The sequence below is a fragment of the Drosophila bipectinata genome, chromosome 3R (assembly GCF_030179905.1).
Source record: "Drosophila bipectinata strain 14024-0381.07 chromosome 3R, DbipHiC1v2, whole genome shotgun sequence".
Classification (NCBI taxonomy): Eukaryota; Metazoa; Arthropoda; class Insecta; order Diptera; family Drosophilidae; genus Drosophila; species Drosophila bipectinata.
This window is the reverse complement of record NC_091739.1, coordinates 19782081-19794149: the sequence shown is the minus strand read 5'-3', so window position 1 is coordinate 19794149 and position 12069 is coordinate 19782081. Positions and strand designations below refer to the sequence as shown.

The 12069-nt window shown below is 44.3% G+C and overlaps 6 protein-coding genes across 6 annotated transcripts; 3 read left to right on the top strand and 3 right to left on the bottom strand.

The window, feature by feature from the left end:
- The first annotated feature begins 1456 nt into the window (after window positions 1-1456).
- Window positions 1457-3644, top strand: LOC108127896 (major heat shock 70 kDa protein Ba). The gene has a single exon (XM_017245213.3). It carries the CDS (start codon window positions 1694-1696, stop codon window positions 3617-3619), a length of 1926 nt encoding a protein of 641 aa, XP_017100702.3. The 5' UTR covers window positions 1457-1693; the 3' UTR covers window positions 3620-3644.
- Window positions 3645-3911: 267 nt separating this feature from the next.
- LOC108127892 (transcription factor Ouib) lies at window positions 3912-5599 on the bottom strand. Its single transcript, XM_017245206.3, has 4 exons — window positions 5365-5599; window positions 4438-5306; window positions 4256-4366; window positions 3912-4196 (listed from the first exon to the last, which is right to left on the bottom strand). Exons 1-4 carry the CDS (start codon window positions 5479-5481, stop codon window positions 4079-4081), a joined length of 1215 nt encoding a protein of 404 aa, XP_017100695.2. The 5' UTR covers window positions 5482-5599; the 3' UTR covers window positions 3912-4078.
- Window positions 5600-5794: 195 nt separating this feature from the next.
- Window positions 5795-7073, top strand: LOC108127895 (transcription factor Ouib). Its single transcript, XM_017245211.3, has 4 exons — window positions 5795-5991; window positions 6064-6491; window positions 6550-6801; window positions 6854-7073. Exons 1-4 carry the CDS (start codon window positions 5881-5883, stop codon window positions 6966-6968), a joined length of 906 nt encoding a protein of 301 aa, XP_017100700.2. The 5' UTR covers window positions 5795-5880; the 3' UTR covers window positions 6969-7073.
- Window positions 7074-7106: 33 nt separating this feature from the next.
- Window positions 7107-8708, bottom strand: LOC108127894 (transcription factor Ouib). The gene is made up of 6 exons (XM_017245210.3): window positions 8486-8708; window positions 8305-8430; window positions 7718-8235; window positions 7526-7660; window positions 7357-7467; window positions 7107-7300 (listed from the first exon to the last, which is right to left on the bottom strand). Exons 1-6 carry the CDS (start codon window positions 8612-8614, stop codon window positions 7171-7173), a joined length of 1149 nt encoding a protein of 382 aa, XP_017100699.2. The 5' UTR covers window positions 8615-8708; the 3' UTR covers window positions 7107-7170.
- Window positions 8709-8940: 232 nt separating this feature from the next.
- On the top strand, window positions 8941-10543 carry Zaf1 (ZAD and Architectural Function 1). The gene is made up of 4 exons (XM_017245208.3): window positions 8941-9174; window positions 9232-9899; window positions 9963-10097; window positions 10156-10543. Exons 1-4 carry the CDS (start codon window positions 9055-9057, stop codon window positions 10394-10396), a joined length of 1164 nt encoding a protein of 387 aa, XP_017100697.3. The 5' UTR covers window positions 8941-9054; the 3' UTR covers window positions 10397-10543.
- Window positions 10401-12029, bottom strand: LOC108127891 (transcription factor Ouib). The gene is made up of 4 exons (XM_017245205.3): window positions 11808-12029; window positions 10984-11750; window positions 10680-10925; window positions 10401-10625 (listed from the first exon to the last, which is right to left on the bottom strand). Exons 1-4 carry the CDS (start codon window positions 11934-11936, stop codon window positions 10502-10504), a joined length of 1266 nt encoding a protein of 421 aa, XP_017100694.2. The 5' UTR covers window positions 11937-12029; the 3' UTR covers window positions 10401-10501.
- Between the last annotated feature and the right edge of the window lie 40 nt (window positions 12030-12069).

Below are 12069 nucleotides of genomic sequence, written 5' to 3'. Positions count from 1 at the left end.
ATGTCTTAAACGGTTTCTGGATCGATTTGTTATCAATTTGCATCAAAATCTAACAACATATTTTTTTTTAGATTTTTTCTCAAATTTTCTGGGGTGTCCCCTTCAAAATTTGGAAAAAATGGGTTGATGGCACTTTCTCGCACTGCGAAGGCTATATCTTCGCCAATACCCATCCGATTCTTGAGCGGGATGTCTTAAACGGTTTCTAGATCGATTTGCCATCAATTTGCATCAAAATCTAACAACATATTTTTTTTTAGATTTTTTCTCAAATTTTCTGGGGTGTCCCCTTCAAAATTTGGAAAAAATGGGTTGATGGCACTGCGAAGGCTATATCTTCGCCAATACCCATCCGATTCTTGAGCGGGATGTCTTAAACGGTTTCTGGATCGATTTGTTATCAATTTGCATCAAAATCTAACAACATATTTTTTTTTAGATTTTTTCTCAAATTTTCTGGGGTGTCCCCTTCAAAATTTGGAAAAAATGGGTTGATGGCACTTTCTCGCACTGCGAAGGCTATATCTTCGCCAATACCCATCCGATTCTTGAGCGGGATGTCTTAAACTGTTTCTGGATCGATTTGTTATCAATTTGCATCAAAATCTAACAACATATTTTTTTTTAGATTTTTTCTCAAATTTTCTGGGGTGTCCCCTTCAAAATTTGGAAAAAATGGGTTGATGGCACTTTCTCGCACTGCGAAGGCTATATCTTCGCCAATACCCATCCGATTCTTGAGCGGGATGTCTTAAACGTTTTCTGGATCGATTTGTTATCAATTTGCATCAAAATCTAACAACATATTTTTTTTTAGATTTTTTCTCAAATTTTCTGGGGTGTCCCCTTCAAAATTTGGAAAAAATGGGTTGATGGCACTTTCTCGCACTGCGAAGGCTATATCTTCGCCAATACCCATCCGATTCTTGAGCGGGATGTCTTAAACTGTTTCTGGATCGATTTGTTATCAATTTGCATCAAAATCTAACAACATATTTTTTTTTAGATTTTTTATCAAATTTTCTGGGGTGTCCCCTTCAAAAATTGGAAAAATGGATGGATGGCACTTTCTGGCACTGCGAAGGGTTCAGGTACATGCCCAAGTGCTGTTTTGAATTATGATGCACATTGACAGAGAATCGATCTAGAAAACGCTGAAAACAAAAGGAAAATTTGATTTTCCGATTTCTAGAAATATCTTTTGTTGTCGTAGGTTTAAATGTTTGGCGGGGAAAAATCGAGAAACTTCTATAGCTGCATTAACCCACCACCCTCTCTTAAAATGCTACCATAATCGTCGGGTATAGCTACCCAGACCTCTCGAAGCGCCGAGAGAGCAGTTCTCGAACCTTCGGGAAGAGAGTAAGAAAGTTCGCGAAGAGACAGCTGGGGTATAAATAGCCGTCCGTTTCTCTTCGCATTCAATTCAATTCAAACAAGCAAACTGAACACATCGCGAAAGCGAAGCAACCAAACCAAACCAAGCAAAGCAACTGAGCTGAACAAGCCAACTGAAAAGAAGTGAAAAGTATCTTGAAAACTGATTCAACCAAGTATCTCAAGAGTATCTAGAAAGCAAGAAGTTGAAAAAGAAGTTTGAAATTGCAACACAGGAGGAATCTCCATAACCAGTACACCGTTAGTACTTTTACATTCTCCAAAGAAGCAAGTAAGCCACAGAAACAGCAACAAAATGCCTGCCATTGGAATCGATCTGGGCACCACGTACTCCTGCGTGGGAGTCTACCAGCACGGCAAGGTGGAGATCATCGCCAACGACCAGGGCAACCGGACCACGCCAAGCTACGTCGCCTTTACAGATTCCGAGCGCCTTATCGGAGACGCCGCCAAGAACCAGGTGGCGATGAACCCCCGGAACACAGTCTTCGACGCCAAGCGCCTGATCGGGCGCAAGTACGACGACCCCAAGATCGTGGAGGACATCAAGCACTGGCCCTTCAAGGTGGTCAGCGATGGGGGAAAGCCAAAGATCGGGGTGGAGTTCAAGGGTGAGTCAAAGCGGTTCGCCCCCGAAGAGATCAGCTCCATGGTGCTGGTCAAGATGAAGGAGACTGCCGAGGCGTACCTCGGCGAGACCATCAGCGACGCGGTGATCACGGTTCCCGCCTACTTCAACGATTCCCAGCGCCAGGCCACCAAGGACGCCGGCCGCATCGCCGGGCTTAATGTGCTCCGCATCATCAACGAGCCCACTGCCGCCGCCTTGGCCTACGGACTGGATAAGAACCTGAAGGGAGAGCGCAACGTGCTTATCTTCGACTTGGGAGGCGGTACCTTCGATGTCTCCATCCTGACTATCGACGAGGGATCCCTGTTCGAGGTGCGGGCCACTGCCGGAGACACCCACCTGGGCGGCGAGGACTTTGACAACAGGCTGGTCACCCACCTGGCGGAGGAGTTCAAGAGGAAGTTCAAGAAGGATCTGCGTTCCAATCCCCGCGCCTTGAGACGCCTCCGCACGGCAGCCGAGCGGGCCAAGCGCACACTTTCCTCCAGCACAGAGGCCACCATCGAGATCGACGCGCTGTTCGAGGGCCACGACTTCTACACCAAGGTGAGCCGTGCCCGCTTTGAGGAGCTTTGTGCGGACCTCTTCCGCAACACCCTGCAGCCCGTGGAGAAGGCCCTGACCGACGCCAAGATGGACAAGGGCCAGATTCACGACATTGTCCTCGTGGGAGGCTCCACCCGCATTCCCAAGGTGCAGAGCCTGCTTCAGCAGTTCTTCCACGGCAAGAGCCTGAACCTCTCCATAAACCCTGACGAGGCTGTGGCCTACGGAGCAGCTGTCCAGGCTGCGATTCTCAGTGGCGACCAGACCGGCAAGATCCAGGACGTGCTGCTGGTGGACGTGGCACCACTCTCGCTAGGAATCGAGACCGCCGGCGGCGTCATGACAAAGCTCATTGAGCGCAACTGCCGCATCCCGTGCAAGCAGACCAAGACCTTCTCGACCTACGCCGACAACCAGCCTGGAGTCTCTATCCAGGTGTACGAGGGCGAGCGCGCCATGACCAAGGACAACAATGCTCTGGGCACCTTCGACCTATCCGGCATTCCGCCTGCTCCCAGAGGAGTGCCCCAGATCGAGGTCACCTTCGATATGGACGCCAACGGCATTCTGAACGTCACCGCCAAGGAGATGAGCACGGGCAAGGCCAAGAACATCACCATCAAGAACGACAAGGGACGCCTTTCGCAGGCCGAGATCGACCGGATGGTGAACGAGGCGGAGAGGTACGCCGACGAGGACGAGAAGCAGCGACAGCGCATCTCCTCCCGCAACAGCCTGGAGAGCTATGTCTTCAACGTGAAGCAGGCTGTGGAGCAGGCCGGCTCCGACAAGCTCAGCGAGGCCGACAAGTCCTCGGTGCTTGATAAGTGCAACGAGGCCATTCGCTGGTTGGACACCAACACCACCGCCGAGAAGGAGGAGTTCGACCACAAGCTCGAGGAGCTCACCCGCCACTGCTCTCCCATCATGACCAAGATGCACCAGCCATCCGCAGGAGCGGCCGGTGCTCCTGGAGCCGGTTGTGGACAGCAGGCTGGAGGATTTGGGGGATACTCGGGACCCACAGTCGAGGAGGTCGACTAAGCAGCCATATCTTACCAAAAACGAACATTCTCATTAATTTTAAGTTGCCCAGACTGATGTGAATATTTGGTTTCCACCAACACACAAATTCCTAGTATTGACTAGTATATTATCCTAGTTTAAATACTTTTAAGTTAGCAACTATTAGTTATTTTTTTATACTATAATATATGATTGAATTCTTTCATTTGATACAACCATACTGATTACCAAACTTATTTAACAGAATTTGTAGAACAGGATTTGTAAAAGTTTTTAAGTTTGTAAAAGACAAGTTAAAAAAAAATACTATTGTTGAGGGGTTATCTAGCTAAAAGTGTATTTATAAAATACAAAAAACTTTCTTCTGTGGGAATAGTTAAGTACTCTGCAGTATTTCACAATACGATTCCACAAAAATACTCCTTTACATTTGCTCAACAGAAACTAATAATAAATAAATCTTATAGATTAACCTATTTATTCGAGCTCTAAGGGCAAATCGTTAGAAGATTCCATTCTTAATAAGTGCATTTTGGATCGCAAGTGGGCTTTTAGATGAGTTTTGCGCTGGAACGTGTGGTCACAGATTTCGCAGCTAAAATGATAGTTAATTAATTTATAAGATAGTAACAAAAGATAGATAATAATACTCACGAAAAAGCTCTCACACCAGTGTGTATAAGTTCGTGCCGTTTTCGTCCAGATGCCGAGCTGAAGGATTTCTCGCAATGTTTACACTGATAGGGTCGGGCGTTTGTATGAATTCTAAAAAGTTAAATTTTTGGATAAAGTTATGTTTGAAATAAAAGTCTTTCCCCAAAAGTCTAAAATCTTACCTTTCGTGGATAACGCGGGTGGTGCTGTTGTGAAAGGATTTAGGACAGTACCGGCAGGAGTAGGGCTTTTCACCCTGGTGCACGATCCGTTGATGCAGGGACAGCAAATGATCAGTGTAGAACGTCTTTCCGCACTCTTTACATGCAAAATTCTTGATGCCCGTGTGACGGAGCATGTGCAACTTGAAGTTGCTCTGATCCGTAAACTTCCGACCGCACTGCTCGCAGACACAATCGCGACGTCGCTGCTGCCTCTTTCGCTCAACAATCTCCTCCTCCGTCAAATTTTTCCAGGTCACATACTGCTTCTTATGCTTGGGCTCCTCGTCGTTGCTGGATTTCGGTTTCGCGGTGCCGCGCTTTGGACGCCCACGAGGTCTACGTTCCACAACGGGAGGTACATTTTTCGATAAGGAGTTATCTGTATAATCTGTATCGTTGCCATCTTCAATGTCGTAGATTTCATCCGTATCGCTAGTGAACCCCTTAAAGTCATCGCTTCCTTCGCATATACTTCCCATTTCCCTTTGGACACTTGAGATCAGAGTATCTGCATCTTCCGATGCTACATCGTCGTCTGGAATTTCTGAACTAGGGAGCATTTCGAAAAATTCATCCTCCTCCTCATCAAAGGAATCGTCTAGTACTTCGGCTTTTATAATTGGTGCTTGGTCATCCTCGTTTAACTCATCCATTACTTCTAAGGCATATTCGTCATCCTCCTCTGAGTTCTCACCCGAGGATGCGATTTTTTGCTGCTGAAAGCCTTTCTGCGTTTGAATACAACGTTCCCTGAAGGCCACCGCCTGGTTTAATTCTAAAATGCAGCAGGCGCATATGCAACTCGGCAAGTCGGGATCATTTTCGAGCTTAAAAGAGACAATCATTAGTCTTACCCTGGAGAAAACCATTTAAGAGCCAACTCACCGGAATGCCCGAAACAAGTTCGATGTTCAGCAACAGATTGGCGTTCTCAACGTTGAATAGATTCTTGGCCTTTGTATTGTAAATAACAGTGCCGCAGGTTCGACACTGAAGCGTCATCTTCGAGCTCTAATTTGATTTAAATATTTAATAATCTAAGTTTTATTTAAGTTAAACTTTATTGTTTGGCACCATCTATACAAATCAGAATCAGCTGAGTTGTGTTATCGGCTATCGATAAATAAACATGCTCTTAAACAGGTGTGCTAGTTTTTCGAAAATCTTTATTTATTTGAATCTATTAATTCGTTTTAATGAACTGTCTATTAAAAAAGTGGATTAAAATTAATTTATTAGGAAAAATATATTTTAAAGTTTTAAAATCCCTTTTGCGATTTTACGACTACATCCCTGTACAGTAGTGTGACCAACTCAACAAAACAATAAGAGGCAGTGCGCCAATATACGTGGAGCTTAAACAATACATTTGTTTTAAAACAAAAATATATTAGCCCTAAGATGCCGAATATGATGTGCCGTATTTGTTCCAAACAGGGGGCCACAACAAACATTTTCCTACCAAAAAACCGGCATCTTCACAGACAAATTCATTCCATTACTGGAGTCCAGGTAAATGCCCTTTGATTTCCAGATTTGCATATAAACTATATATACATTTTAAATATATAATTATACGTTTAGTTGAGCGATAGAAACGAGCTGCCCAGCCACATGTGCCAGGTGTGCGTGGGTGATTTGGAGGGCGCCATCAAGTTCCGCCAACGCTGCATTATTTCCGAGAAGCAACACTTGAGCCGACTAAACTCCTCGGAATCTGACAATGATGACCCCCCGCTAAAAGAGTCAAACGAATTCCGAAAAAACCTGTATTTCTCGGAATCAGATGAGCCCCAAAATGAATGTGATACAGTTTTAAGCTCGGATATCGACACGGAGTCTTGCAATTCCGAGGAAGCCCAGGCGGACGCTTCCTTTAAAGTTCCAATACCAGTTTCCAGGGCTGGTCCTTATACATGTGATCAATGCGGAAAATCGATTAATCACTGGACCAACTTTCAGGAGCATAGGCTCAGGCATACGGGCATCAAGGACTTCAAGTGCCAGTTTAGGTAATTTCCGTGCCTTTATTACAAGTTTGGTTTAACCACAACCATTTGATCTTCTTAGCGGCTGCGGTAAGTCCTTTGCAACCCGAAAGGAGCTTACCCGCCATATCCGTCGTCACACTGGTGAGCAGCCTTATCCCTGCAATTACTGCCCCCGTCGCTTCTCTGATGTGGGCGCCCGAGAACAGCATCATCGACGACATCGAAACGAGCGTTACTACCAGTGCGATGTTTGCGAAAAAAGCTTCGTTAGCTCGGGCTGTCTTAACAAGCATAGAATGACACATTCTTCTAACCAGATCAGGCAACACTAGTGAGTATTATTTTTATTATAAGCCTCCAAACCCCTAACAGGATGTTTTCAGTTGTGAAATTTGTGACAAAAGTTTTTTGCGAGCGGGTCTTCTGAAGCAACATTTGAACACAGGCGTTCATTTAGATAGGCTTCTCCTGGCAGATACGGATTCCATATGTGATTAAACGAACCACCGTGATGTAAAATCAGTATTCTAGTGAATATTTAGAAAAAGTTCTAAATGTTAAATTTAAACTAATTTAAAATTAAAATAAAGCATTTGTTATATATTTTTAATATTTTTTTTACAAATCCAGTAAAGAACGTTTGTACTCTTTTATTTACATTAGCTATTTATAATAATGTTATACATAGATTGCAAGGGGACTAGTAAATATCTGGGTGCTGCATGGGTTCAGATTTCTGGTGGGATCTCACTGTTTGTTGGTGTGTCATCGTACCGATGTGTTGTTCTAGTTGGTGTTTACGTGAGAATGTTTTATTGCACGGACGGCATCTGAAATTAATCCAAATATTGAAAATAAAATACCATATTTTATAAGAAAAACTTACAGAAAAGGCTTCTCGCCGGTGTGTGTCAGCATGTGGTTCTTCAAAACATTAGAGTAAGAAAAGGACTTGCCGCAGGTGGAACAGGTAAATGGTCGCTCGTTCGTGTGAGTCCTGTAGGATATACATATATGTTTTAAATTGATTCAATTATGTAGTTTTCTTTTCAAACCTTTCATGACGTATGTTAGAGCTACGGTCCGCAAAACTGCGGGAACAATATTTGCAGGTGAAGGGCTTTTCCCCCGTGTGCACGCGGATATGACGATTCAACTCGGAGGGACCCGCGAAGGTTTTGCTGCATATTCTGGTGGGAGATATTCGTTTTTTAAAATGAAACATTATTTAATCTTTGGATACTCACTCGCATTCAAATGGCTTTTCTGCCATGTGTCGGCGCATATGAATATTTAAGGCAGCTCTTTTGGAGTAAATGTTTCCACATATCTCACACATGATGTTTGTGGGGGACTCTTCGGACTTGAAGTTTAGTTGAACTGACACCATATCTGTGCTTTGGGGGCGATGGGAAGTTCGGGGTCTACCACGTCCCCTCTTGCTTAATCTTGATTTGCGCAGCTTGGGCTTTCGTTCACTAGGATCGTAGTCGCTGTCGCTGCCAGCGGGGCCAATCAGGTCCTTTACGTCCATCTCATCAACGACGTTATCTAGGTCGTATGGATGTTCAGCTTCCGCAATGCCTTCTTCAAGACGTTCTTCCAGCATAGCCCCCATCTCTATGTCCTCTTCTTCTTCTTCCTCTTCCTCCTCGTCCTCCTCTTCTTCATGGTCAATGTATTCGTTACTGGCCTCGTAGATGTACTCAATATGGTCAGTCACAATATGCGCGGCGTCGTCTGTGGGTTCAGATTTCATCTCGGCCTGTATGAATATTTAAAGGATATTTGTACTTATATTTCAAGGACATATTATTTTAGCAAGGTGCGTTACCTTGACCACATTGGTGGAGAACGTCCGCTCGCTCTCGCGGCACAGTTCCCGGAACTTGTGGGCGTTGGTCAGCCTGTCAACACAGCTGTAGCACAACATGCTGGGTATGTCCTGCAGCGGCACCAGCTAGAAAAGAAGTAATGGATTATATCAAAATAACTTACAGGTGTCCTCCACTTACCTTGATGCTGCCTACTTCCTCGATCTTCCGCACCAGCTCCCGGCACTGGTCGTCCTCTTCGAAAAGTGGAGTCATGGCATCCGAGTTGTCCTCTGCCAGACAGATTCTGCACAGCATGTACTCGGGCATGGTATCGCTCGTCCTCGTAAATTAGTAAAATAAACAAGCGTCTTTAGCACAACTTTTCCTAGGGTTGTCAGATGATAAGGCGTTGCACAACTATCGACTGCACTATCGATTGATCCCACTCCCACGCATCTATCGATGACATGATGATTATCTCAGTAATTATCAGAACGGATTTAATTATCCATTAAACATTAATTAAGTTAATGCCATTCCAAAAACCATTTCAGCACCCTTTTTTCATCATTATTTTGGAAAAGATGGCCCAATTAATATTTAATATTTCAACATGAGTTAATTGCTTAGTGGTGGACTATCGACATCTTTGTTTACCATTGATGTCCCAGCTCTAACATGTTTATAAAGCCATTGCTAGGTATTTGAATCTGAAATTAACTAAAAACTAAAGAAAAACTAAGAGTTGGAGCCTTGAAACATCCAAAATGGAAATAAGTATCAAGTGGAGCATGTGTCGAACATGCACATCTGACAAGGGCTCTACTTTAGTGTCCATATTTGAGTCTGATGCCGCGAAGCATTTAAACGAGTATGTGGGAATATCTGTATGTATTTTCAAAAAAAAACTTGTATATTGTTAAAAATTGTATTTTCTCGTCCAGATAGAAGAAAATGATGGTTTGCCGGACCAGATATGCACTGCCTGCTTAGAGAAATTGGAGGGAATGCAGCAGTTTATCAGTGAATGTAAAAGTTCAGAAGATCACCTCAGAAATCTTGTACACAAGACCATGTTATCCGCTGCCACTTTTCAGCCCAAAGAGCCGGTTACTAGTCAGAGAAAACGTGCTAGGAAGCAAACCATGGAAGAGAGATTCATCGGAAAACTGCCTTTAAAAACTAAACCCATCGAACCTACCGAAAAATGCGTGAAAAGTACGCTTATAGATACATCTCATATAGAATTAGAAGAGGACGTTTCGGAGAAGTACCTATTTTCCATTAACGATAACTTGGAAGACCAAAAACCCAATATGGAGGAAGAGTTCGCCGTCAGTAACTTGGTAGAGGAGGGAAATGACTTGGAGACTTCTTCGCAGACAAGCACCATGGTCATAACCATAGACAGTGGAACCGATGCACAGGAAGCCAGTGATGGAGATATCGGCACGCCAAAGTCTGATTCAGCCATTGAATATAATATAGACCTAGGGATCGCCTGTGCGCCGCAAAGGCACATATGTCGCATCTGCAGCAACTCGTATCCCAATGCATCTCAACTCAATTCCCACCTTCGGTCGCATCGAGGCGAAAAGTCTTTTGAGTGCGAGTAGGTATTAAAAAATAGAAGAAAGTTGACCCGTTGATTTCATTGAGAACATCGTTATTTTAGATTTTGTGGCAAGAAATTTAATGCCGCCTGCAATCTTACTACCCATGTACGAACGCACACTGGCGAGAAGCCCTTCGAATGTGATTTCTGTAAGCGACGATTCGCTGATCGCAGCACACATCGCAAACACGAGAGGTAGGTTGTTCCCGTAAGAGCTAATTCCAGATTTAGAATACCTGATATATCTTTTTAGAATGCACACCAATGAACGTCCATACCTATGCGGTATTTGCGGAAAGGCTTTCTCTCTCTCCACCTCGCTGAAGGCTCACTATTTCTCACACTCTTCTGAAAAGCCGCATAAATGCGCCATCTGTAGCAAAGGATTCCGCCTGCGACACCAGCTTAAGGCACACGAGAAGACACATGTGAACCGAGGGGAAGTGGCCATATCAATACCCCAAGAGGAATATGATATATTAGCAACAAGCTAACAAATACAATAGTATAAATTTTATTAATAATTACATTAATTGTCTTTTTCTCTGTTTTATCTAGCTTAAAGTACACAAGCCTAGCTTAGGAAGTATTTTAAATAATTAGCTTTGTATTACATCTGAGGCGTTGGCCAGAGTCTCTTCCTCTTTGCTTTTGTGAGTGAGTGTCTGCAGATGGGCCTTCAATTGATGCATCAGGGTGAATGATTTCGAACAAATGGCACAGCTTAAAAAAACAGAATATTAGATTGTGAAATAGAGTGTTTCTATATTGTATTACTTATAGTTTTTCTCGCCCGAGTGGACCAGGATGTGGTTCTTAAGAATGGCCGTGTGCGTAAAGCTTTTGCCACACTCCTGACAAGCGTAGGGTCGTGTGTTGGTATGCACACGCTCGTGGCGAACCCTTTCGCTTCGGTCATAGAAGTAACGTTCGCAGTACATGCACTTGTAGGGACGCTCGCCAGTATGCCGACGTATGTGGGCCCGCAACTCACCCATCTGTCGAAAGGATTTGAGGCAGATTCTGAAAGGAAATAAAAAAATTTAACCTTTAAAAATTAAATAATTATATTATCACATACTCGCACTGGTGGGGCTTGTAGTTCGTGTGGGCCGTCATATGGGCCGTGAAAGATGACTTCTTTGAATAGATATTGCCGCATAGATTACACATAAACTTTGAAGGCTGGTCATCGCTTTGGCTCTGAGAACTCGCTTTGAGCTTCGACTTTGGGTCCTTTCGTTTGTGTTTCAGTTCAGTGTCTGGTTTGCGGGGCCTGCCAGCCTTTCGTTTTACACTTGAGCTGCTCTTTGGATCCGGCGACGGTGTGGATGATAGGAAGTCATCATCATCTTTTAGTTCCTCTTCCTCGAAGTCCACCTCGAAGTAGGCATCCGTTATAAGGGAAGAATCATCGGCGGTCTGGCTTTCAAACTCTACATCCTCGCACACCTCTGCATCATTTTCATAAGCATCCAGAGGAGCATCAAGGATTTCGGCAGGTGATGCATTCTCATTTGTATCCGCGTCCACTATTAGATCGTTGACATCAATCTCATCCGGTGGCGGCGAAGATTCCTCCAAGATAACGTCCACCCCCTCGTTCAGAAGGTTCTCTACCTTAAAGTCGTTCTCCGCCGCCACAATGAGTTTGAGATTATCGTACAGGTACTCCATGTATTCAGCATCGCTGACTTGCTGCATTTCCTCGGGCCGCTCCTCCACCGGACAACTCGTCTCCCAGAAAACCTGCGAGTTGAGGCACATCTGGCGAAAGTTCTGCCACATACGGACGAACTCGCAGCAGCTGAAACAGACCTTGGCAGGAAGATTGTCAGACTGGCGAATCTGCAAGATCCAAAAACAGTTAATTGTCTGGAGTTTCTGCGCTGTTCCAAGGCCTACCTTGATGCCACAACAGTTCTCCACCTGCTCGATGAGTGGATCTTCTTCCTCAAACAAAGATCTCATCACATTATCCTCACACTCCCCCAGGCAGACCCGGCACTGTACCAGCACCATGGGTGCATTCATCCTGGCGAAAATAGCCTTCAATTCTGTATTTAAGGATCCTCCTCCGAATGTAAACAAATAGAATATTGTTATCAAGTGTGACCAGTGGCAACGTTCCCATAATCCGCAAATAAAGAGTTTAATAATTTAGCTT